Source organism: Mustelus asterias, chromosome 19 (genome assembly GCF_964213995.1).
Source record: "Mustelus asterias chromosome 19, sMusAst1.hap1.1, whole genome shotgun sequence".
In the NCBI taxonomy this organism is placed as follows: Eukaryota; Metazoa; Chordata; class Chondrichthyes; order Carcharhiniformes; family Triakidae; genus Mustelus; species Mustelus asterias.
Window position 1 is genome coordinate 38,305,833 of NC_135819.1, and position 27,955 is coordinate 38,333,787.

The 27,955-nt window shown below is 44.6% G+C and overlaps 1 protein-coding gene across 1 annotated transcript in view; it reads right to left on the reverse strand.

The window, feature by feature from the left end:
- The window catches only part of ptpro (protein tyrosine phosphatase receptor type O), a 126,166-nt gene that overhangs the window by 12,380 nt on the left and 85,831 nt on the right, over positions 1–27,955 (reverse strand). The window contains exons 18-21 of the mRNA XM_078234604.1: positions 25,101–25,136; positions 10,562–10,643; positions 9,266–9,356; positions 942–1,018 (exon numbers count right to left, since the gene is read on the reverse strand). Coding sequence (XP_078090730.1) covers positions 942–1,018; positions 9,266–9,356; positions 10,562–10,643; positions 25,101–25,136 — 286 coding nt within the window. The remainder of the gene's footprint in view (positions 1–941; positions 1,019–9,265; positions 9,357–10,561; positions 10,644–25,100; positions 25,137–27,955) is intronic.

Here is a 27,955-nt window from a genome sequence, read left to right on the forward strand (position 1 = left end):
AATAAAAAAGGAAAATCAAACGAATAATCTTCTAGATCTAAGCGCTTGTGTTCATGTAGCAAATGGCCATTTTGAAAAGTGTAATTGAATTCTGAAACCAGCCTCACTTTATCCAAGGAACATGACAGGAACACCAGAGCTATATCATAACATGCATCAGTTTACAGTCAAGCTCAAGAAATAAGGACCAGGTAGTCACTTTTTTAAAAGTTTATTTATTAGGCCTAAGTATAGGCTTACATTAACACTGCAATGAAGTTATTGTGAAAATCCCCCAGTCGCCACACTCTGGCGCCTGTTCGGGTACACGGAGGGAGAATTTAGCATGGACAATCCACCTAACCAGCACGTCTTTCGGACTGTGGGAGGAAACCCACGCAGACACGGGGAGAACGTGCAGACTCCGCACAGACAGTGACCCGAACCGGGAATTGAACCCGGGTCCCTGGCGCTGTGAGGCAGCAATGCTAATCACTGTGCCACCATGCCGCCCAACTGAAGAAATAAGGACCAGCCTCTCACTTATATGAACATTTTGGCAGCAACTCCAATTCAAATAAATGAATGAATGGCTAAATGTTTGCATATTAATTCCAATGTTTTACTGAACTGAACCTGATATAAAGAACAATTTATATATTTTACACAAAGCACATTGTCAGACCAGTTTGGCATTTCAGTTAAATGTCAAATCTGCTGCACTAGTGGGAGATAATCGGTTGGAGTCGGGCTTGTTTGTAGCTGATGAGGCAGTCAGAGCCTCTGTATCGTCCTTCCAATGTTAGAAAACCAACAGGGCTACACTGCTTCTCGATGGGATGAGGGCACCGGTTGTCATGTCAGTGACCCCCTTAATGAAGCAATTTCATTCTAACTAGGAATCCACTGAATCCAACTGAAAAGAGTCATTAAAGACTGGCTGTGCCACAGCAATTACTTACAGGGACATAGTTAGCATTGATGTAGTCTGAACCCTCTTCACTCTGCAGAGAAATTAATTTCACTCGGCTGAAGTCATCTGTGGAGACAATGGCATCAGCATGAAGACATTACACTGCTTTAATATGTTGAACAGATTATATCTCCAGTCTCAAGCTTAGTTGAAAGGGAAGGTCACACTTGAAGTGTACTCCGGCATTTATGTGGCTGAGATATGCAACAGGTTGGTAAGAATTTTTGGCTGGAATATTAATCAATAATTTGAATGCCAACAGACAGGCATTTGAAGCGAAAACGTGCAGATTAAATGTACAGAAGTTGGGCCCTATTTCACATAATTGTCAACTTTTCTTGATAATTCTCTTATGAATACAAAGGGACACTTTTGGTAGCTGTGTCACTTTCAGGTCAAATAAAACACAGCATTCTGACTGCACTTGATAAAAGCAAATTACTGCGGATGCTGGAATCTGAAACTTAGATTATCGGAGAGACCTAGTCTACGCTTGGTCTCTCTGATATAGAGGATACTACATTGGGAGCAGGGAAGGCGATACACCAAATTGAAAGAGGTTCAAGTGAAACGCTGCTTAACCTGGAATGAATGTTTTGGACCTTGGATGGTGAACATAGGAGAGGTAAAGGGACAGGTGTTACAACTTCTGTGATTGCATGGGAAGGTGCCATGAGTGACGGGAGAGGTGTTGGGTAATTTTTAGACTAGGTGATCACTTTGCTGAGCACCTTTGGCCTGTGCACAATCAGGACCCTGACCTTCTGGTTGCTTGCCATTTTAACACACGATCCTGCTCTCATGCCCACATGTTTGTCCTTGTCTTGCTGCAATGTTCCAGTGAAGCTCAACGCAAACTGGAGGAACAGCATCTCATCTTCCGGCTCGGCACTTTACAGCCTTCTGGTCTCAACATCGAATTCAACAACTTCAGATGATTTGCTCTATCCCACCTCAACCCCTTTGTTTTCATTCTATTTTATTTAATTTTTTACTGTTCTCTACCTTTTATTTCTTTATTGTCTTTCTTCATTTTTCTTCCCCCCCCCCCCCCACTCTTTCCACCTACTTCATCCCCCTTCCCTTAACTTTGCTCCCCTCCCCGTTTCCCCTTTTCTACATTCTACCTCTGTCCCATACCACCACACCCCCCCCCCCCCCCCCAACAAACATCTTCATCTGTCACAGCTTACAACCTCTCTGCCGTTTGGCCATTCACACTCTTTATTCTCTGTGGACAGCTATTAGCAGTCTTTTCCCCTGGTTTCAGTGGCTGTGACTCATCTTTCATTCCCTCCCCCTGCAGTATAAGAGGCATCTTAAAAGGGGAAGATAAAGAAACGGATGTCATTGTACACATTGGTGCAAATGACGTAGATAGGAAGAGCAGGGGGATCCTATGAGAGCAATTCAGGGAGTTGGGAAATAGACTAAAAAGTAGGGCCTCCAGGGTGGCCATCTCTGGGCTGCTCCCAATGACTCGTGCCAGTGAGGCTAAGAATAGGGAGTTAGTACAATTGAATGCTTGGCTAAAGGACTGGTCCAGGAGGGAGGGCTTCATTTTCCTAGATCAATGGGAAGTTTTCAGGAGAGGATGGCACCTGTACAAGGAGGACGGGTCACAACTGAGTTGGAAGGGCACGACTATCCTGGCTGGGAGTTTTGCTAGTGCAGTTCGGGGGGGTTTAAACTAGTATGGCAGGGGGGTGGGGATCAAAATATTAGGTCTACAAGTGTAGAGGCTGGGGACGAGCTTGGGGCTGGGACAAGGCTGGCAAAGAAGAAGAGCACTCTGGGGGAGGATGACCTCACTGGGCCTGGAGGTCTGGAGTGCTTATACTTCAATGCAAGGAGCGTAGCAGGTAAGACAGACGAACTTAGGGCCTTAATGCTCACGAGGAATTTGGATGTGGTTGCGGTGACAGAGACTTGGTTGAAAGAGGGACAGGACTGGCAGCTGAATATTCCGGGGTACAAGTGTTTTAGGCGAGACAGAGGAGGGGCCAAAAGAGGTGGGGGAGTAGCAGTATTAGTTGGAGAGCATATTACAGCGGTGCAGAGGGAGGACAATTCAGAGGGGTCGTGTAGCGAGTCACTCTGGGTGGAGCTTAGAAACAGGAAGGGCACAGTCACTATGTTGGGGGTATACTACAGGCCCCCCAACAGCCCAAGGGAAGTGGAAGAACGGATATGTCAGGAGATACTGGATAGGTGCAGGAAAAGTAGGGTTGTTGTAGTGGGAGACTTCAATTTCCCTGGTATAGACTGGAAATCGCTGAGAGCTGGGACTCTGAATGGGGAGGAATTTGTAAAATGCGTACAGGAGGGTTCTTTGGAACAATATGTAGATAGCCCGACTAGAGAGGGGGCTATACTGGACCTAGTACTGGGGAATGAGCTGGTCAGGTCTTCAAAGTTTCAGTAGGGGAACATGTGGCAAATAGTGACCACAATTCTGTTAGCTTTAGGATAGTGATGGAAAAGGATGAGTGGTGTCTCAAGGGTAAGGTGTTGGATTGGGGGAAAGCTAACTTTAGTGGGATTAGGCAGAAATTGGCAGCTCTTGATTGGGAGAAGCTGTTTGAGGGTAAATCCACATCTGGCATGTGGGAGTCTTTTAAGGAACAGTTGTTAGGGCTGCAGGACAGGCATGTGCCTGTAAAAAAGGATAGGAAAGGTAGGATTTCGAGAACCGTGGATAACCAGGGAAATTGAGGGACTGGTCAAAAAGAAAAGAGAGGCGTATGTTAGGTCCAGGCAGCTAAAAACGGAGGGAGCTCTGGAGGAGTACAAAGAAAGTAGGAAAGAACTCAAACGGGGAATTAGAAGGGCAAAAAGGGGTCACGAAATGTCCTTGGCAGACAGGATTAAGGAGATTAATTAAAAATTAATTCCAAGGCATTTTATTCATACGTTAGGAACAAAAGGGTTGTCAGGGAAAAAATCAGACCTCTCAGGGACAAAAGTGGGGAATTATGCTTGGAGCCCAAAGAAGTAGGGGAGATCCTAAATGAATACTTTGCGTCGGTATTCACAAAGGAGAGGGATGTGTTGACTGAGAGTGTCTCGGAGGGGAGTGTTGAACCGTTGGAGAAAATCGCCATTACAAGGGAGGAAGTGTTAGGTTTATTATAGAATATAAAGACTGACAAATCCCCAGGGCCTGATGGAATCTATTCAAGGCTGCTCAGAGAGACGAGAGATGAAATCGCTGGCCTCTGACGCAAATCTTTGTCTCGTCACTGGACACAGGTGAGGTCCCAGAGGATTGGAGGATAGCTAATGTGGTCCTGTTATTTAAGAAGGGTAGGAAGGATAACCCGGTTAATTATAGGCCGGTGAGCTTGACATCCGTGGTGGGGAAGTTGTTGGAGAAGATTCTTAGAGATAGGATGTATGCGCATTTAGAAAGGAATAAACTCATTAACGATAGTCAGCATGGTTTTGTGAGAGGGAGGTCATGCCTCACTAACCTGGTGGAGTTTTTTGAAGAAGTGACTAGAATGGTTGACGAGGAAAGGGCCGTGGATGTCGTCTATATGGACTTTAGTAAAGTGTTTGACAAAGTCCCTCATGGTAGGCTGGTGCAAAAGGTTGGATCTCATGGGATAAAGGGGGAGGTGGCTAGATGGGTGGAGAACTGGCTTGGTCACAGAAGACAGAGGGTGGTAGTGGAAGGGTCTTTTTCCGGCTGGATGCCTGTGACTAGTGGTGTTCCGCAGGGCTCTGTATTGGGACCTCTGCTGTTTGTGATTTATACAAATGATCTGGAAGAAGGTGTAACTGGGGTGATCAGTAAGTTTGCGGACGACACAAAATTGGCAGGACTTGCAGATAGTGAGGAGCATTGTCAGAGGCTACAGAAGGATATAGATAGGCTGGAAATTTGGGCAAAGAAATGGCAGATGGAGTTCAATCTTGATAAATGCGAAGTGATGCATTTTGGTAGAACTAATGTAGGGAGGAGCTATACGATAAATGGCAGAACCATAAAGGGTGTAGATACGCAGAGGGACCTGGGCGTGCAAGTCCACAGATCCTTGACGGTGACGTCACAGGTGGAGAAGGTGGTGAAGAAATATGGCATGCTTGCCTTTATAGGACGGGGCATAGGGTATAAAAGTTGGGGTCTGATGTTGCAGATGTATAGAACGTTGGTTCGGCCGCATTTGGAATACTGCGTCCAGTTCTGGTCGCCACACTACCAGAAGGACGTGGAGGCTTTGGAGAGAGTACAGCGGAGGTTTACCAGGATGTTGCCTGGTATGGAGGGGCTTAGTTATGAGGAGAGATTGGGTAAAAACTGGGGTTGTTCTCCCTGGAAAGACGGAGGATGAGGGGAGACTTAATAGAGGTGTATAAAATTATGAAAGGCATAGATAGGGTGAACGGTGGGAAGCTTTTCCCCAGGTCGGTGGTGACGTTCACGAGGGGTCATAGGTTCAAGGTGAAGGGGGGGGGGGGGGAGATTTAACACAGATATCAGAAGGACATATTTTACACAGAGGGTGGTGGGGGCCTGGAATGCGCTGCCAGGCAAGGTGGTGGAGGCGGACACACTGGGAACATTTAAGACTTATCTAGATAGCCACATGATCGGAGTGGGAATCCTGTGCTGTATTGTTCTTTGTATAAATATCTCCTACTTTCCATGCCTTTTAGCTTTGATAAAGGTTCATCTGGCCTCAAAACGTCAGCTCTTTTCTCTCCTTACAGATGCTGCCAGACCTGCTAAGATTTTCCAGCTTTTTCTCTTTTGGATTCTGACTGCACTGCTCGCTTGGTTTCAATACCGAAAAATCTATAGTCAAGGTCTTTAGATAGGGTTCGAATCCCGCCACGGTAGACGGTGGAATTTGAATTCAATATAAAATATCTGGAATTAAGAATCTCCTGATGACCATGAAACCATTGTCGATTGTCAGAAAAACCCATCTGGTTCACTACTGTCCTTTAGGAAAGGAAATCTTCGACCAGTCCTTACCCGGTCAGGCCTACATGTGACTCCAGAGCCGCAACAATGTGGTTGACACTCAATTGCCCTCCAAGGGCAACTAGGGATGGGCAATAAATGCTGGTCAGCCAGCGACGCCCATGTCCCACAAATGAATAATAAAAAAAAGTAACACTGGCTAGAATGTTAGAAATGCAACACAGGGCACTATCGAGTAGCATATTGGGGCAGAAAATGTAAGCAGGAGGCCAAAAATGGGAATTGTGCCCAGTGTCTGGCTGGTCATGATCTTCCCAAGCCCCTTTGATTGACGTAACTAGCCTCATGCCAGAGAATGGCGCGTGGCTGATTGCAATATTTCTAAGCCTATTTAAATCTGTTTAACAAGCCCGGGACGCTATCGTCCAGACTCACTTACGTTTCCAATCTTGCTGGTGAAGATCCACACCAGTGGGGATCACAGCTGGTCCCCAGCAACAGGGACCACACATGATGGCAATGTGGGTGACTCTCAACTGCCCTGTGAAATGACCAAGTGAGCCACTCAGTTTCAACTAGGGATGGACAATAAATGCTGGCCAGCCAGCGACACCCATGTCCCATGAATGAATAATAATAAGATAAATGACCCTCTAAATTAGAACATGAGAATGAAGAGGAATGGAAAAGAGAACCTTGCTCCTGGTTAATGCCAGAAACAGAATACACATCATCTGTCTCATTACATCTGATCTGTCCATTCGCTGTACCTTATTTCTGATCTGTTCACTCACTGCCCCTGTTAACTGTGATCTCTCCTCTCACTGTCCCCTATGTCTGAACTGTCCATTCACTGCCTTCAGCTATATCTGATGTCTATTCACAAACCCTCTTTTTACCAATGCCACAACATGCAGTTGTACCACTGTAAAAGTATAATGAAACATCCCAGGGTGCTTCACAGTAGCGCTACAAAGCGGAATTATAACTCTGGTGACATTGAGATATATGGGGGAAGGTTGGGTGATCAAAGAGGTAGAATTTAACGAGCGTCTTAAGAGAAGTGGAGAGGGTAGGGAGGAAATTCCAGAACTTTGGCAACAGAAAGCACAGCCACAAATGATGGAGGTATTGAAATTGGGGATGCTCTAAAGGTCAGAATTTGAGGAGTGCAGATATTTTGGAGGTGGTGATTTGAAAACAAGGATGATAATTTTAAAATCAAGGTGATACTTGATGGGAACTAACTTAGGTCAAGAAGTGAATGGGCCTTGCTGCGAGGTAAGACATGGAAAGTTTTGGATGACTATATGTTTTTATGAAGTGTAGACTGAGGGAGGCCAGTATTAAAGTCATTAAATCCAGAGGTAACAAAGGCAGCAGATTAGCAAGACTGAGGTGGAGTAAGGTGAAATTATGAAGTGGAAATAAATGGTTATATTGACAATGCGAACATGTGATCAGAAGCCCATATCGAGATCTTGCAATTGTGTCTTTGCCTATATATGCCGTCTTTATGAACCTACCTCTCCACTCGCCTGATGAAGGAGCAGTGCTCCGAAAGCTCATGATTCCAAATAAACCTGTTGGACTTTAATCTGGTGTTGTGAGACTTCTTACTGCGCCCACCCCAGTCCAACGCCAGCATTTCCACATCATTCCATATTTATGAGCCATGAGCACATCCGACCAGTTTACAGGTGTTGGGTCCATTGTCATGGAGGTCTCTCAATAAGTTGCCACTTCCATACACACACTACTTTGCCATGCACCCCACCCCCAATCCAGTGTCATGTTAGCAAGTACAGTTTCTTATCCAGTCTCCTGAACCTTTTGGGACGCCCACGGCTGGACTCTTAACTAGAAATCTACTAGGCAAACATTGGCAGAAACCGTTTGAGAAATACAAATAAACTATCTCCTCAGAAGTCACCACATTGAATTTAAAGTTTTTAAAGTTTATTTGCTAGTGTCACAAGTAGGCTGATATTAACACTGCAGTGAAGTTTTATGAAAATCCTCTAGTCGCCACACTCCGGCACCTGTTCGGGTACACTGAGGGAGAATTTAGCATAGCCAATGCACTTAACCAGCACGTCTTTTGGACTGTGGGCGGAAACCGGAGCACAAGGTGGAAACCCACGCAGACACGGGGAGAACATGCAGTCTCTGCACAGACAGTGACCCAAGCCGGGAATTGAACACTGCGAGGCAGCAGTGCTACCCACTGTGCCACCATGCCGCCCTTTACCTGCTGCATAGAGAGAAGGTCAAGGAGGTCCTCCCTAAACAAGTACTGGTTGTTATCATTATTATTTGCTATCCGTCTCCAAACTCCATGTTGATTGGTGTGACTGACATGCAGCAACACCTTCCGGCCAGTTCACTGGAGTTCTCTTTGAGCTGGTACAGTAGGACTGCCCATGGGTCTGGAGCAGTCTGGGGATCAGGAGTTCAGACCTGACGTGAGAATCTATGGATTTACACAGCAGGGCTTTCCACAAACCTGTACAGGAGAACTGCCCACTAGGGGGAGGCGGTGGCAGCGTAGTGATTTTGTTGCTGGACTAATAATCCAGAGACCCAGGGCAAGATCTGGGGACCCAGGTTCGAATCCCAGTGCGGCAGATGGTGAAATTTGAATTCATTAAAAATCTTGAACTAAAAAATCTAATGATGACCATGAAACCATTGTCGTAAAAGCCCACCTGATTCACGAATGTCCTTTAAGGAAGGAAAATCTGCTGTCCTTACCTGGTCTGACCTACATGTGACTCCAGACCCACAGCAATGGTTGACTCTCAAATGCCCTCTGAAATGGTGGGCAGTTAGGGATGGGCAATAAATGCTGGCCCAGCCAGCAATGCCCACATCCCGTAAAGCAAATTAAAAAAAACATTATTGTGGGACTAGCCGCGGACTGTTACTGTGGGATCAGCCACGGCATGCTACAATGAACTATGTGTAAATAACTAGTTTTGTGGCTGTCTTTGGTGCTTCCAGTTCCGTGTAAAGTTACAGCAGATGCGTTCACCCAGCGCAATGTGAATCTTTGCTCATGTTTTCAGCATTTCCCTCTAAGTTATGTCAAGTGCATCCTATTTCAAGAATCCATGTGGTAGGAAAGCCAAGAACCTCCGACACGCGTCACCCAAACCATTTAATAATGTAATGAAACAGAAGAATCTTTGGGAACAGAAAAAGGCCACTGGAGGTTTAACATAAAAACAACGTGGTTTAAAAGCTACAGTGCATTCAATCTAAAAATATCCCATGCTTCACAGGAATTACATTGCATTTCCCATTACAGACAGAAGGAAATGATGGTGCATGAGGATTACTTGATGAATAGCATATTGTATGATTACGTGAATACTCACATGGCAGGATATTAGTGTAACGATTTTTGCATCGATTTACTGGCAGTTCAGCTGCGTCATGGGGTATGTCCTGACCAACCAGCTTGAGGTCCTGGCCAACAAAACCCAGAGAGATACTCAGTGCATGGGAAGTTTAGAGTCTCATGGTGATGAGAAGGCACAAGCAAAAACACAATGACACAAAAGATCCAAATGCTTCATTTAAAAAAGTGCAATCTAAATGTTGAAAAGCTTCTTTAATCTTGCCGGTGGATCAACTGATTTGCAGGGAAAGGCGGGTTAGGTTGATTAGCCATGCTCAATTACCCATTAGTGTTGGGGGATTAATGGGCGGCACGGCGGCACAGTGGTTAGCACTGCTGCCTCACAGCACCAGGGACCCGGGTTCAATTCCAGCCTCAGGTGACTGTCTATGTGGAGTTTGCACGTTCTCCCCATGTCTACGTGGGTTTCCTCCGGGTGCTCCGGTTTCTTCCCACAGTCCAACGACGTGCGGGTTAGGTTGATTGGCCATGTTAAATTGCCCCTTAGTGTCAGGGAGGTTGGCAGGGGAAATATGTGGGGTTATGGGGATAGGACCTGGGTGGGATTGTTGCCAGTGCAGACCCGATGGGCCGAATGGCCTCCTTCTGCACTGTAGGGATTTAATGATTCTATGAAATAATGTGCAGTAAAATGAGTACCAATTTGATGCCCTAAGGAAGTTTCCTATCATGGCTGCACTGCTGAGGGGAGGCACAGAGCAGAAGCTGGAGGCTTTCCCATGTGGGGGTTGCGGGATGGGATACGGGGTAGTGCTTGTTGAAGAAGAAAAAATATGAAATGTATCAATGAGGGTGAATCACAGTCTTCTGGGATGGCATGGTGGCACAGTGGTTAGCACTGCTGCCTCACAGCGCCAGGGACCCGGGTTCGATTCCCGGTTCAGGTCACTGTCTGTGTGGAGTCTGCACATCCTCCCCGTGTCTGCGTGGGTTTCCTCCGCATGCTCCGGTTTCCTCCCACAGTCCAAAAGACAGGCTGGTTCGGTGCATTGTCGTGCTAAATTCTCCCTCAGTGTACCCGAACAGGCGCTAGAGTGTGGCAACTAGGGGATTTTCACAGTAACTTCATTGCAGTGTTAATGTAAGCCTACTTGTGACAATAAATAAATAAACTTTAAAAACTTTGAGGTAGTGAGTGGCACTGTGTCTGTGCAACAATTGGTTACCTGCCAGCTGTCAGGTGAGGAATATACAGACAGCGAAAGGGGTCTATGGAGGAGGAAGCATTTCATTAGCTGAAGGAATATCTTACCTCAAACTGCAGAGAGAATTTGTAATCAGAGTCTTTACTCATATCCTTGAGATATAATTCAAAATCGTCCAGCTGAACAGGGCTATGAAAAGTGAACAAAAAAGAAAATCCATTAATTTAACTTAGATAATTGATCTTGAACCATCCCAGTATATTATGAACTTAAAACTAATCATTATATTATCAAAACTGACCCAAAAGAACAGCAAAGAGATGGCTGCCCAAGGACCACCTGACCTTTGTAGATGGAAACCAGTCCCCTGACTCAATGGGGGAACCAAAGGAACATTCCAGACCGTTGTTGACTCAATGGCCAGAACTCTGCCACCTTGCCCGCCCAGAATCGGAGCGGGCGAGGGTCCGACAACGGAAATCACTGTTGACCTCGGGCGGGAATTTCCAATCTCGCCCAAGCGAGGCTGTAAAATCCCGTCCAATGCCTTGTCCTGAAACTAATTCACAGGGTAATTTCAAACTGGATACATACATATGAATTGGCCTCTCAACCCTTTTCGAGCCTGCTCTGCCATTCAGCAAGTTGATGGCCGATCTCATTGTAACCTCATACCCGCCTATCCCAGATAACCTCTCACTCCTTTGCTTATCCAGAATCTATCTACCTCTGTCTTAAAAATATTCAAAGGCTCTGCTTCCTCACCTTTTGAGGAACAGAGTTCCAAATACTCACAACCCTCAAAGAAAAATGTGCAACCCCTTAATTTTAAACAGTGACTCCTAGTTCTAGATTCTCCCACAAAAAGGTAACATTTTTTCCACATCCACCCTGACAAGGCCCTCTGGATCTTATATATTTCAATCAATGTTTCATTCAAGTCTTACTCTTCCAAACTCCAGTGATACGAGCCTAATCTGTCAAACCATTCCTCATAAGACAACCTGCCTATTTCAGGTATTAGTCTGATAAACCTTCACTGAACTTCTTCTAATCATTTGACATCCTTCCTTAAATAAGGAGACCAATACTGTACACAGTACTCCAGATGTGGTCTTACCAATGCCCTGTAAGACTGAAGCATAACCTCCCAACCTTTATAATCAATTCTCCCCACAATAAAAAAAATAACATTTGATTAGTTTTCCAAATTACTTGCTGTACTAGCCTTTTGCTATTCATGCACTGGGACACCCAGATCCCTCTGCATTTCAGAGCTCTGCAACCTCGCACCATTTAGATAATATATTTTTTTATTCTTCCTGCCAAAATGGACAATTTCTCATTTTATAACCCTATGAAAACACACACTTTTTATGTACAAACTTATTATTGATCATGGGAAATGATAAGGAACACAAATTTTGTCCATGACAAGGATGAAAAGGAATGAATTCATATTAAAAATAACTTCACTTCTTTAACAACTGCAGATATTCTGAAGAAGCTATGCCCATTGCAATGGGTTTTTAGTGATATTACCAGACCCTTTTGGTGGGTGTCTTATGTCCATTAGTTCAAAATTATCTAGGTAACAATCACTCCTATTCAATATTATTCGCCTGTAGAAAGGAATGCAATATTCAATTTGGAATATTGTGATCAGTTTTGGGCTCCATATCTAAGGAAGGATGCACTGGCCTTGGAGAGGGTCCAGAGGAGATTCACAAGAATGATCCCAGGAATGAAGGGTTTGTCATATGAGGAGCGGTTGCGGAGTCTGGGCCTGTACACAATGGAGTTTAGAAGGATGAGTGGGGGCGGGGGGAGAATCTAATTGAAACTTAGAGAATACTGAGAGGCCTAGATAGAGTTGATGTGCAGAGGATGTTTCCACTTGTGGGAGAGACTAGAACTTGAAGGCACAACCCCAGAGTGAAGGGACGCTCTTTTAAAACTGAGATGAGAAGGAATTTCTTCAGCCAGAGGGTGATGAATCTGTGGAATTCATTGCCACAGAGGACTGTGGAGGCCAGGTCATTCAATGCCTTTAAGACAGAAATAGATAGGTTCTTGATCAATAAGGGGATCAAGGGTTATGGGGAGAAGGCAGGAGAATGGGGTTGAGAATTAATCAGCCATGAATGAATGGCAGAGCAGACTCGATGGGCCGAATGGCCTAATTCTGCTCCTATATCTTATGGTCTTAAAGTTATACTGATAACATTCCTCGAGTCTCTTCCCACACCGAAAGGCACATGAGGCAGGCAAAGCACAGGCTCATAACTGTTTTCGTAGCTAATTTGTTTTCCTTGGAGCAGGTCACTAGCTTGTCACCAGAGGCTGTAGCTTGAGGATCAGCACTCCACATCAAGCACTGTAGACAAGGAGACTGTCCCACACTTACTGTCTGCCAGAGATGCATTGGAATGATTTACATGGCAACACTCAACCTACTTCGCCACATTAAAATCACACCTTCCATTGCCTTAAAATTCTGGTGCAGGACTTGAACCCACAGCTTTCTGGTTTAGAGGCACATCAGCTGCACCACAAGATCTTCCAAATGGGAACATTGCATAGTTACACTTGGAAACTCATCTGGCAGTGCAAGGAAATTGGTTTGGGTGCACCAGGGATCAGTCTCATTGCTTCTGGCAAGATCGAATCTCCTTGGATTTTATTGAACCAAGTTATAAGTTATAAAGTTTGTGTACATGATTATGAGGGACATGGGCAGAGTGGATAGGGAGCAGTTATTCCCCTTAGCTGAAGGGTCAGTCACAAGGGGAAATAGGTTCAAGGTGAAGGATGGGAGGTTTAAGGGGGATGTGAGGAAAAGCTTTTTTTTTTTACCCAGAGGGTGGTGACGGTCTGGAACGAGCTGCCTGGGAGGATGGTGGAGGCGGGATGCCTCACATCCTTTAACAAGTACGTGGATGAGCACTTGGTGCATCACAGCATTCAGGGTTATAGGTGGGTGGGATTAGGTGGCATTTCAGGTGTTTCTAATATGTCGGTGCAGACTCTATGGGCCGAAGGGCCTCTTCTGCACCATGCGATTCTATACAACACTAATGTGGTATTCGTCACTTGCAGCATTCTACACTTCAGTGAAAGCACTACAGCCGGAAGTGAAGAAATAAAAATTGCAGGGTAGAATGTGACTGTACAATCGTGTAAAATGGATTGGTCTATTTATTATCCTTCCCAGATTCTTTTATTTTAAATGGGAGCCCTAAAACAAAGAGATCTAAAACTGGTAGCTGACTCGCTATCAGCCAAGATATACTATACTCGGTCTGATTGGCTACATTCACTGAGCAAGTTAGTATGGAATTCATAATTAAACTAACAGCACAGCCTTTTTTTTAAATGAGCAGCTTATTACTTGACCTCTCACAGGGATGATTTGAGCTAAAATTACTAGGAACCATTTAAAACCTGGACCACAGGCTGTGGCTCCTGTTGGCCAGTCGCATTTAAAATCAATTTCAGTTGTGCAATTCTGGGAAGCACACATAACAGGCAACTGCACATTGTCACAGGAAGGAAGTAAGTATAAAACGTGGCCGTGGTGTCGACTTGGCTGGTCTACTCGCATCTCCTGGAGTCGAAGCAGCAGATACTGACAGAGGGAATCACAATGGCCTTGGAAGGGGAAGAGTCAATGACTGGGAAAATGGAATCAATATTCAACAGTGCTGAGCAAGGAGCAGCTTAAGGAGGAAATATTGCTTGGACTGGTTTCTTTCCTTCTGAAGGAGGAAATTTTCCAGAAAACCATATTTGTATCATCAAACATATTTTTATTGGACTAATTGGCACCACTCATAACGGGCCAACAATGCAGAGGGGCACCCCCGGATGGATATTCGATCGGGTCTCCCCCTGCACAGCTGAGAGACTCACGAATTTCAGAAACTGCGGGAGATCCCTAATCTGCCTAGCAACAGCCTGTAGCTGCATTTTAAACTGGTCAAGGACGATCAAGATCCCTATGAAACGAGACACAGAGTGGGTTATCAAAACCAAGCTATCACTGAAACATTACTAATTCGGCCAAGGCAGACATAAAAATCTGATAAACTAAGAGATAAGGATAAAAGGTTAAGAATGAAATACCCCAGACACCCAACAGGACAGGATGACATTAACACTCAATCTCACAAGCAGGAAACACAGACACGGAACAATAGGACCAATTTAAATAAGAGGACACATAGAGATAGTAATGGGAAACGCATTTAGACACCGGGGCAGGACCAAGTAATCCCATTAACACGAACACACACCATACAAATGCTAATCCATGAAACTTCCTAGGGACTTTTGAAACTGACAGACCACTTTATACATATTGTAAAAAGATGCATAATCAAATGTTCCCGCTCAAATTTGGAGCCCTATAAAGATCCAGGGCTGATGTAATCCAATTGAGATCAACGTGGCCAAGCCACTGTTTCTGAGCTGGCTACGGGGGTCTCCCTAGGATCCTAGTAAATTGTACAATAAAGACACGCTTTGAACCTTGATTTGCGACTCGGCTTCGATTCTGTGCTGGTAAGGGATTTTTCCCTACAACAAAATGGCGTAGTCACGGCAGGATTTGATATCTGACTTCTGACTGATGGCCACAGTTTGAAAGTCGGGATCAAATTTAAACGAATCTGATACAAATCCAGAGCAGTCAGAGGCGAGTGCAGGTCTCCGTTCAAAGTGAGGTACCTTTAAGGGTTAGGGTTTGTCTGTTTTGAGTATTGTTGTCTTGTAGAACTGTATAATCTTGCCTAAGTTTTTAAATTGAAACAGAAGTCCGCACTAAAGAGGTACAGGTCAGAACGACCGCGTGGAAGAAGGTAAGTAACTTTTAACTTTAATAGGAGTAAAGGACCAGAGGTAAAGATAACAGGTTTTGGGCTATTTGATAACAGGAATTAAGACTAATATAAAGATAAGTACCGCATGCAGAACTAATTGGTGTAACTAACCCAGGATTGTAAATGAAACCACTGTCTGTGCCAAGGCAATAGGACAAGGGAGTGCTTGACTCAAGGTGCCCTACCCTAAACTGGACGTTAAGAGGAGAAATCTCCCACGCTAAGGTTGGGTTTTGAAGCGGGCGCTAAGAGGCACAGGCACTCAGGGTGCAAGGCACGGACAGTGTAAATCGGGTAACAACACTGACTCTGAAGGGACGAACAACCTCAGAGTCGATACAGTTACTAACTATAACAGGGGCTTTGATAACAGAGTACAGGTGTGTAAGTGTTGAGGAAAAGTGGACCCGATCCATCCTGACCAAGAGACACGACGACGGAGGATCCATTAGGGACCCGGGCGGAGTTTGATAACCTTGTTCGTCTGTAGGGAACACCACAGCCCATAGCAGGATACCCGGTTTTGGGGGGTAACGGATCAACCCTGCTAGTGGGGGTGGTGGCCGAGCGGGAGGCGTTGTACTTAGAGGGGCTGGGAACAGGGGCGGACAAACCCACTAAACAACCAGCACACATCCCAATAAGACAACACAAAATAGTCCAAGCGTGAGGTGTCAGGAATAGTTGGGGGAGCCCAGGGGAAAGAGACCCACTGGAACCTCACTACGAGAACCTACAGCAATACAGACGGTGCTGGGGCAGTATCAGTGACAGGAGTTGAGGCACTTTTACTGTAGCAGCCAGCATACGGGGGTTGCAGGACTGCTAGACAGAAAAATGGCAGACCACGTTGTTAAGGGAGAAACTGCAGTAGCTCTCATTTTGAAGTATCTGTTAGCCAGAGAAGCGATTGTTGCAAAGATGAAACGGAACGGGTGGAACGCATCACAAACTTTAGAAGATCAAAGAAAGTGGGTAGACGGAGTTAAACGGGACAAAACAAAAGTAATGGGAGTAATATTAGTGACCCAGTTAGCTGGACTAATTGAGGAAGTAAATGCCTCCATGGAGGAGAGACACAAAGAGACAGAACAAATTAAAGTATTACAGGAGAGAGTGAGGGAGTTAGAATACAGAAACAACACTGCGGAGATAACGCAGAGATCAGAGGAAACGGACCCTCGGCGCCCATACGAGTCAGTGCAGAAACATACAGCCACTCCAGCATCAAAAGAAAACATAGACAATTATAATCTAGCGCCAGTCACGAGAGGAGGGACGTTAGCACAACCAAAGGCAACCTATAAGCCTTTTACGCCAGGGGAAAGGCAGCAGATGGATAGGAGAGATCTTAGTTTTTGTATTTCAGTGTGTTTGTGAGATCTGGTAGCTTGTCGAATGTAGGTGGTTGTTGTTGTAATTAGATTGAGAGCAGGGAGCTCTTTGTTCCTGTGGAATGTTTGCTACAGGCAGTAGGTGCAGTACATTGCACCTTGGTTTAGCCTCAGGGGGGCTGGGAGAGTGTTAAAACTGTAAAGATTCAAGTGATAGGATTTCTTGAATTTACTTCTGCTTTGAGTCAATTACAGTTTGGAAGAAAGAAGAATAAAAGCGATTGTCTTAATCAATGTTCAGTATTCTCTTTGAATGTTTTACACTCATCCCAGTCTGAAATGATAAGTTTGAATGAAAAAGGATGTACTGTGGAATGACTTTTGGAAGCTTCCATGTGTGTGTCTGTGTGTGTTTAAACAAAGTGGTTGCGTGGATGCTTTGTTGTTGTTTGTTTTAATGTTAAGAAAGGATTTAAACCTTGGAAGGAAGCATGTGCTCTTTCCTTTGTCTTGAAGTAGAAATTATAAGAGTTAGTTGAGGAGTTAAGAGAAGAAAATAAGTTATTTTGTGGAAAGGTAGAAAAGCAGGAACAAAAGACTGAGGTCTATGAATTAGTTTAAAGTATATCAAGTCAGTGAAATACAGTATTAATCGCAGAATATCGCGATTTGCGAACGTCAGATAGTTTAGTATTCTGAACTAGTTAAAATTATGTACTGCCGTCAGAATTTCATGAGCCATCAAGGTTCAAGGTTTGCCAAATATAAAAGCACTGCAAAGCTTAAAACCTAGCCAGTTAAGAAACCAAAATGTTCCTAATCAAATAACTGGTATGTATTGTACCTGCTTTGATTTTGATTCGGCGCCTGTTACTTTTCCTAGAGTGCGGGGGTTTCGATCTGGAGCTCAGTTTAAAAAAAGAAACGGCTTAAATTAAAAGGGTTTGGATATCACGGGTACGATGTGTAAAGTGGTATGATACAACTGCCGCTTGATTATTTTTATTATACAGTATAGCACTGCCATATAGACACAAGAATAACATCAAATCCTGAAAAGCCTTAACCAACTTTGTATGATATATTCATATACTATATTGGGCATGGATAAAGACATAATTATTTTGTGAAGTACTGTGGTGTAGCGCTTGCACGCAAACAAATGATCAAATTAGAGATAGTGTAAGAGTACTCATATAAAGATCGGAACTGTATGGCATGTGATTTTAATGGGGAAAGCGATGTCTTTTGATAAGATTACAGACAAATGAATGGATGTCCAATTGCAGCCAAAAAAGGCCAGTACAAAGTGTTATTTAATTCACACTAAGCTTGCTATGGATGGGGGATGCCAATTCAAGTTGATTCGGACCAGGGAACACATTTCACAGGAAAGGTTCTGAAAAACATTTGCCAACTATTAGGAATAAAACAAAAATTTCACATCCCCTATCACCCACAAAGTTCCGGGATGGTGGAGAGGATGAATCGGACTCTAAAAATAACAATGGCAAAAGCAATGCAATCCTCAGGTAGAAATTGGACAGAAGTCCTACCTGCAGTTCTGATGAGGCTTAGGGCGACCACAAATCGAACTACCGGCTTGACTCCATACGAGCTGATGACCGGGCGAGCAATGCACTTACCCGAAAACATTATTACAGGCTGGACAGATGTGGGTCCGATAAAAGATAGGATCCGACAATACATCCGAGACCTTAGCACCCAATTGAAGGGGATGCGCCAGTCCGTAATTTCTAATCAGGCACAGGTCGACGCAGAGGGGGACTCAGAAATATTACCAGAAGTCCCAAAGGCCGGGAGCCGGGTATTAACAAAAGTGCTTCCTGCAAAACCAGGATTTGCCCCAAGATGGCACGGACCTTACGAGGTCATTATTAGCGGAGATACCTGTGCCTGTATAGATATAAGGGGACAGGGGGTCTGGAAACACTGGACCCAATTAAAACTATATGAGGACAAATGAACTAAAAAATACCGTTTTGCTCATTCAACTTCCACAGGAACCAGGACCAGATCTACTATCAAGACGTCGGAACCAACTACTTTTAATTTGATTGCCTGTTTATTTTCTGTATATACTGTAATTGTAAAATACTGTTGGAAAAAAAAAAAGAGCGATATGGGAACAGGGACATATCTGATAATAACCCTGACCATTGTAAATACACTCCAACATATGGGGGTTAGGGGAGCAGAACCACCAATCATGGAAGGAAACCTATTCCTGAAAACACACATCCAGATCTATGGGAATAGGACCGCTTGTTACCCCTCAGCGCGATCAGTAAACTCCCTATTCATCGCAACACCAGGGTGGCTCCCACAAGAGTTATTCACTATTGACACATCGGGGGCACCCTGCAAAGAACATATTGGGTACTTTAAGCAAGGGATACAAGGAAGGTGTGTAGAGCTCACTGAGCCGGGAATTCTAAGGGGGACGGGACCCCAACCGGAGGAGACACATGGGAACTACCCACAATGTTTTAAGGGAGAGGGATGGGGGTGCGTGCATGCCTTTGTCCCTAAAAATGATTCGTGCGCTGAGGCACATTGTGCTCTCCAGGAGTGCCGGGTCCGGGAAGGACACTTCACCTGTGACTGCAAGCAACAGAAATGCATTGCAGTCACCGCGGGTAGGCAGCTTATGTGTGGCAAGTGCAACAGCACCCACGTAAGCTCAGCCTCAGGGACATATCCATTTGATTCTCACCAAGAGGTACAATCAAGTGGACAGTCCAGGGGGAGGGAAGGTTCCACAAGATGGGGCCATGCGGTCAAACGACCCCGGGGTAATGCATGTTATCGGGTTAAAGACGGGTACGTGTTTTTATTTAAAAATGTATATATGACGGCCACAGACAGGCCTCCAAGGTTCTTTTCCGTAGGGACAATCAGACCTCTCACGGTTCCATGCCCAAGTGAAGGGCATGTCCAGAAACGCATAGTGACCAGGGCCATCAGCGCAGAATTTTGCTCCGACTGGCAGGCCCCTGTCACACTAGGGTCTTCTTTAGGATATGGATTTCTGGGGACACTATCCCTGGGAGGCGCCGCAGGGGTGATCAGTGCCAGTAATAGGAACTTCTTCATATGTGGACTGACCATTTTAGGAAACAACACCCTACAAGCATTAGGCGCAATTGACCAAGAACTCGCAGAACTCAGACTATACACACAACAAACGAGATATGCGGTGGACTATCAGCTAGCCAGACAAGGGGGGGGTATGCACCATCATCAAGGAAAAATGCATCACATACGTACACGACGAGACACTAAACATAACAGCAGCCATGTCCGGGATACAAAAGCAATTGGATAACTTTAAACAGGGGTTAACAGGGACTGATGGGTGGTTAGGATGGCTGTTTAACACAGTTTGGGGAGCATATATTATGAAGGGATTGATCCTAGTAGTAGCCATCCTGTTCACACTCTGCCTTGGCCTAACCTGTATTAAAGTGATATGTGCAAATATTACATCAGGAATGCTACCCACTGCCAGTATCCAGATGCAAGAACTTAACAACGACCCAGAAGAGGAGGAACAACGGCAAGGACAACAGCTGTACAAATCACTGTTCCTCTGAAGGTCGTCCATGGGGGGTCAGCCATGAATGGCACCCCCTGGACGAGAGGAGGGACTGAAGGAGGAAATTTTCCAGAAAACCATATTTGTATCATCAAACATATTTTTATTGGACTAATTGGCACCACTCATAACGGGCCAACAATGCAGAGGGGCACCCCCGGATGGATATTCGATCGGGTCTCCCCCTGCACAGCTGAGAGACTCACGAATTTCAGAAACTGCGGGAGATCCCTAATCTGCCTAGCAACAGCCTGTAGCTGCATTTTAAACTGGTCAAGGACGATCAAGATCCCTATGAAACGAGACACAGAGTGGGTTATCAAAACCAAGCTATCACTGAAACATTACTAATTCGGCCAAGGCAGACATAAAAATCTGATAAACTAAGAGATAAGGATAAAAGGTTAAGAATGAAATACCCCAGACACCCAACAGGACAGGATGACATTAACACTCAATCTCACAAGCAGGAAACACAGACACGGAACAATAGGACCAATTTAAATAAGAGGACACATAGAGATAGTAATGGGAAACGCATTTAGACACCGGGGCAGGACCAAGTAATCCCATTAACACGAACACACACCATACAAATGCTAATCCATGAAACTTCCTAGGGACTTTTGAAACTGACAGACCACTTTATACATATTGTAAAAAGATGCATAATCAAATGTTCCCGCTCAAATTTGGAGCCCTATAAAGATCCAGGGCTGATGTAATCCAATTGAGATCAACGTGGCCAAGCCACTGTTTCTGAGCTGGCTACGGGGGTCTCCCTAGGATCCTAGTAAATTGTACAATAAAGACACGCTTTGAACCTTGATTTGCGACTCGGCTTCGATTCTGTGCTGGTAAGGGATTTTTCCCTACAACACTTCTAACCAGATGAAAATAACCACAGCTGTCTGTGGCCTCCCAATAACTATTTTACTAACTCATCAGTTATGCCCAGTGTTATTACTCAGCGCTGACTTAGGGGAAACTATAACACTGAAAACCCAAGAACATTTATAACTATTACAACCCTTCAGGGCTCGCTAGCGCAGCCACCAGATAGGAGGAAAGACTTCTGCCTGGAATTTGGTTCCACAATGAATCTCTTGGTTCACTTATGGTATTAATTGAAAGAGGTTTCTCATGGGTTGGTGTTGTGGAGGGGTGGGGCACTTTGGTGGTGATGGGGTGGGTAAAATCCAAAGGTGAGTCATGCGTGTGATTGGTATGTACATAACGTCACCCACATCCTTTGTGAAGTTCATTTTGAGACTGGGCTCTTGCTTTAGAAATGGGTGGGATGGACCTTAAAATAAGGATAAACGAACAAAGAGAAAAGCTTCAACAACAAGAACAGAAGATGCCGGGGAGAAAAAAAAACTCAGCAGGCATCTGTAACGAGAGAAAGCAGAGTTAACGGCCGGAATTTTACCGGTACGCCGGCCCTGATTCCGGAGGCAGGCTCGGCTCGGAGAACGGCATTCTCCGTTGGCCTCGGGCGGGATCGTACGAACCTGCCGGTAAAATTCCGCCCATCGTCTCGAGTCATTTGGCTCTTTGTCAGAACTGTGGGAAGGGAGAATGTGTTCGAGCTGTGAGAGATTACAAACAAAAAAAAAGTGAGCGGGGGGGCAGGGGTGGGGGAGTGGGAAGGGGTTGCATTGAGGCAATACATGTCTGGGATATTTAAAAAAGAGGTTTAAGCTGGAGGAGCATGGTCGCAGTCTAAAGCTGCCGAACGCAACATTGAGTCCCGATGGGTTAGAAAAAAGCTTCAGCTGTGCTACGGCGCAATTTCCTAATGAGAATTCTGAATGCATTGATGTTGAGGACAATGTTGGAAGAGAATTAACTTGAATCCTGTAAGATTAACTGGAATTATTATTCTTTAAGGGGATGTGGTGCAGTTGAGAGAGCAATCTCGTTACTAGGTTGCTGGGCATATACTCTTTGATTATGGAATCTGATTAGGGATGGGTCGGTAAGTTTGCTGACTACATGAAGGTTGGTGGTGTTGCGGACAGGTTAGAGGGATGTCAGAAGCTGCAGCGTGACATAGATAGGATGCAAGCCTGGGCGGAGAAGTGGCAGATGGACTTCAACCCGGATAAATGTGTAGTGGTCCATTTTGGCAGGTCAAATGGGATGAAGGAGTATAATATCAAGGGTAAGACTCTTAGTACTGTAGAGGATCAGAAGGACCTTGGGGTCCGGGTCCATAGGACTCTTAAATCGGCCTCACAGGTAGAGGAGGTGGTTAAGAAGGCGTATGGTGTGCTGGCCTTCATCAATCGAGGGATTGAGTTTAGGAGTCGGGAGATAAATGATGCAGCTTTATAAGACTCTTGTCGGACCCCACTTGGAGTACTGTGCTCAGTTCTGGCCGCCTCATTACATGAGGGATGTGGAAATGATTGAAAGGGTGCAGAGGAGATTTACAATGATGTTGCCTGGATTGGTTGGCATGCCTTATGAGGATAGATTGAGGGAGCTCGGTCTTTTCTCCTTGGAGAGACGGAGGATGAGAGGTGACCTGATAGAGGTGTACAAGATGTTGAGAGGTATAGATCGGGTGGATTCTCGGAGGCTTTTTCCCAGGGTTGAAATGGCTGCGACGAGAGGACACAGGTTTAAGGTGCTGGGGAGTAGGTACAAAGGAGATGTCAGGGGTAAGTTTTTCACTCAGAGGGTGGTGGGTGAGTGGAATCGGCTGCCGTCAGTGGTGGTGGAGGCAAACTCGATAGGGTCTTTTAAGAGACTTCTGGATGAGTACATGGGACTTAATAGGATTGAGGGTTATAGGTAAGCCTATTTATAAGCCTAGGTAGGTAGGGACATGACCGGGGCACAACTTGTGGGCCGAAGGGCCTGTTTGTGCTGTATTTTTTTCTATGTTCTATTAACTCTTCCAATCGGTTCATGCAGAGATTGGTCTTGGTTTGAACCAGAGACTCTCAAGAAAGACTCAGTTAATGGTAGGGCGTTGGGGGGAGTTACAGAACAAAGAGATCTAGGGGTACATGTTCATAGCTCATTGAAAGTGGAGTTAGGTGGAGTCATTGAAGGTGGACAGAGTGGTGAAGAAGGCATTCGGCATGCTTGATTTCATCGGTCAGAACACTGAATACAGGAGTTGGGACGTCTTGTTGAAGTTGTACAAGACATTGGTAAGGCCACACTTGGAATACTGTGTGCAATTCTGGTCACCCTATTATAGAAGGGATATTATTAAACTAGAAAGAGTGCAGAAAAGATTTACTAGGATGCTACCGGGACTTGATGGTTTGAGTTATAAGGAGAGGCTGAATAGACTGGGACTTTTTTCTCTGGAGCGTAGGAGGCTGCGGGGTGACCTTATAGAGGTCTATAAAATAATGAGGGGCATAGATCAGCTAGATAGTCAATATCTTTTCCCAAAGGTAGGGGAGTCTAAAACTAGAGGGCATAGATTTAAGGTGAGAGGGGAGAGATACAAAAGTGCCCAAAGGGGCAATTTTTTCACACAGAGGGTGGTGTCTGGAACAAGCTGCCAGAGGTAGTAGTAGAGGCAGGTACAATTTTATCTTTTAAAAAGCATTTAGATAGTTACATGGGTAAGATGGGTATAGAGGGATATGGGCCAAATGTGGGCAATTGGGATTAGTTTAGAGGTTTTAAAAAAAAAGGGTGGCATGGACAAGTTGGGCCGAAGGGCCTGTTTCCATACTGGAAACCTCTATGACTCTAGTGCACCCCGTGGAGGAGTTGTGCTCTCCATAACTGCACTGGAGAAAAGCTACATGGAGAAAACTGCTTTGCTACCAGGAGATCGGATCCAATGTTTTTCCTGGTTGAAGGGACATGATAAGAGCATGTTCTTTTTCTTATTTATTCATTCATGGGACGCAGGCATTGCTGACTAGACCAGCATTTATTGCCTATCCCTAAACATCCTCGAGAAAGTGGTGGTGAGCCACTGCTTTGAATCGCTGCAGTTGATGTGTTGTAGGAATCTGCACAATGCTTTTCAGAAGGGTCGATCCCTTCACCACTTCCCTCTTACACACAGTGAATCATAGAAGAATCATAGAATCCCTACAGTGCAGAAGGAGGCCATTCGGCCGATCGAGTCTGCACCGACCCCAATCCCATTCAGGCCCTATTCCCATAACCCCACATATTTACCCTGTTAATTCCCTGACATTAGGGTGAATTTAGCATGGCCAATCAACCTAACCTGCACATCTTTGCACTGTGGGAGGAAACTGGAGCATCCGGAGGAAACCCATGCAGAACGGGGAGAATGCGCAAACTCCACACGGACAGTGACCCAAGCCCAGAATTGAACCCAGGTCCTTGGCGCTGTGAGGCGGCAGTGCTCACCACTCTGCTGCTGTGCCGCCCCAACTACTACCAGCATCTCCATTGAGCAGTGGCGTATCATTCTGCACCTGAAGAATCTTGCAGCTACAGAATCTACAAAGGCTCCACTTCCCCATTCTACTTTTGGAGCTGTGCAAAGAAGCAAGCCTGATTTGCAGAAACTTATGGGACATCTATACCTCATAGAAACATTGAAAATAGGATCAGGAATAGCCCATTCGGCCCTTCAAGAGCCTGCTCCACCAGTCAGTATGATCATGGCTGATCCTCTATCATTTCAAGACCACTCTCCAGTTCTCCTTGACACCTTTGGGGTCTAGAAATCTATTTAATTCCTTCTTTGATATATTCAGTGACTTCCTGTTAACAGTACTGACACTTTAACATTCGACACTTGCAATGAGCTTTAATCTGATGGCAAATGGTTCTATTCTAAGAGTATGAAACATACTTGGCTAGTTTCCTCTTCTTCAGTGCATATTTATTCCTGTAGGTAAAAATAAAGAACACGTGATTAAAAAGATGACATAGATTTCCTCAGTAAAGACAGAAACTGATGAAACTTCCTCAATGTAACACACAACGCATTTTAGTTTAATTTGGGACAACACTGAGGCAAAAGACCGCAAGTAACCACCCACACTCTGAAATAACTTGCTGTAATTAAATACTTCTTAACCCCTTCTTTCCTAAGTCACTTTCGTGTTACTAACCTGGTATTTGATAAGCAGATGGCCCACTTCAGCAAAGGGAGAGTCTCAAAAGGGTTTACAGAGTCTTGGACAGAATCCATGCAAGTCAGTAGTGAATGACACAAGATATTGATAAACTTGCAATAAAATGGAATAAATGTGATTGCACAATGAAGAGGATACGTTTACAGAATGGTTGGACATATAGGCAAACACACGGGTAAATACACCATTCACAGAAGGGAGTCTTATCCATAATGCAAGGACACTAATGTATCTTATGTAACTAGTGCATCTGATAATGTAGCAAAATTATATCTCACAAACTATACCTACATTAGTTATTCAATCTTATAATATCAGCACATTCATTTCTCATGCGTATACAGACTAACCTATATTTTAATGTTAACAGTGTTATTATTACATTCTATAATATAGATAAATTACCCGCTAGTATATGTTAGGTTGTGGCTACGTCCAGTACCACGGCATCTTAAATGTAGTCAAATGTATATCAAAGCCTAAGCATGTTATTAATGTACCATATGTAGGCAAGTTATTCATAATGGTTCTTGTAAATCATAAAATTAATTATTAGACTATCTAATTAGCATTAAATGTTACTAGAACTTATAATGTAGATAAAGGGCGTGGCTTTATGACCTCACTCGTCCCGAAACTGTAAAATCCCACCCAAGGTCAACGGACCTTTCCATTGACCGCCTTTCGCCTGCTCCGGTTCCTGTGGCAGGCGGAACGGTAAAATTCCAGCCACAATAGATAATACAGAAAGAAAGCAGATTTGTGACACAGAAAGAGGCCATTCAGCCCATCATGTCTATGCCGACTGAAATCAGCCCGCTAGCTCAATCACACCTTCCAGCCCTTGGTCTGTAGCCCTGTAGGGCACAGCACTTCAAGTACATACCCAAGTAAGCTTTTGAATGTGGTGAGGGCTTCTACCTCTGCTACCCTTGTTGTGTAGGTGTGTTCCAGACCCCGTCCATCCTCTGGGTCAAACATTTACTCATCAACTCCCCTTTAATTCTTCTATCAATTATTTTAAATCTACGCCCTCTGACTACTGACCTCTCCGCTCAGGATTGTCCCTATCCACTCTCGCCAGCACCCTCACAATTTAATACACCTCAAACAAGTCTCCAAATGTCCTTACGAGGTGCTCTCACTATTTTATAACGTAGAATTAAATACTAATGTAGCAGCACTAATAAATCTTGCAATGTAGGCATCTTAGTTACTAATTCAATATATCTGCAAAGGTTATTCATCTATTAATGTAGTGACTCGAGTTATTAATACATTTTATAACGTAGGTGCACAAATTACTAATGCATGTTATAATGTATGTAAATCCATAACTAATGAATTAATCAACAACCTAAGGACGATTGTTGATCACCCATTAAAGTTGAAAGTGTGGTGAGCTGGCTTTAGGGGGAGCGGATTAGATTTTAGATTGTATAGTCAGGGCTGGAGTACAAAAACTGACTATGGGAATCAGATTTCCTCTGGCTGTTCTTCAGGAGGCGGATGTCACCAGCAAGGTTATTTACTGCCCATAATAAAAGAGAAACACTGCGGATGCTGCAGATCAGGAATAAAAACAGAAAGTGCTGGATAAACTCTGCCGGTCTGGCAGAATCTGTGGACAGAGAAACAGAGTTAATGGGTGGGATTCTCTGGCCTCCTTGTGGTGTCCTTCTCCTGGCGGGAGACGGCGCGTCATTGGCCGGTGACGGAATCTTCTGGTCCCGTCGCTGTCAATGGGATTTCCCACTGTCTGCACCCCACGCCGTTCTTCTTCACATGGCCTCAAAATGTTAATTCTGTTTCTCTCTCCAGAGGTGCTGCCAGACCTGCTGAGTTTATCCAGCATTTTCTGATTTTATCTATTGCTCATCCTTAGTTGTCCTAGAGTTGCAGGTGTTGAGCTGACTTCTTGAACTGCTGCAGTCCGTATGGTGGAGGTGGAGATGTTGAGTTCGGGAGTTCCAAGGTTTGGACCCAGCACCAATGAAGGAATCGCAATGCGTATCCAAGTCAGGACAGGGGATGGCTTGGAGGTCATGGCCTGCTCAAGCGACTGCTGCCTTTGTCCTTTTAGGTGGCGGAAGTCACATGTTTGAGAGATATTGCAGATGAAGCCATGGCAGCTTGCTGCAAAGTATCCTGTAGATAATGCACTCTGCAGATGCAAAATACCTACAGCTGGAGCGCTGTGTGCAGTTTTATCCCAACACATTATGAAGAACATTGATGTCCTGTAAAACATGTTGAGCAATACAACCAAAATGATATCTAGCCTTAAGCGCTCTTTGTTATTCGGATAGGCTTCAAGTGTTTGAGCTATTTGCTTGAATGGGCTATTTACTTGAATGACGTAAAGATAGGGTGACAATGTAACTAAGGTTTTGAAAATGATGGAGCAATTGGATTCAATCAAGTTGATCTGGTTTGAGGAGATGGACGTCAATGGTAGGACTATGGAATATGTGTACAAAATATTTAAAAATGGGTAAGGTGCCAGGATATGTTCCTTTCTGTAGACAGTCACAGTCCCTCTGGAATAAACCACCTACATTTCTCTTAA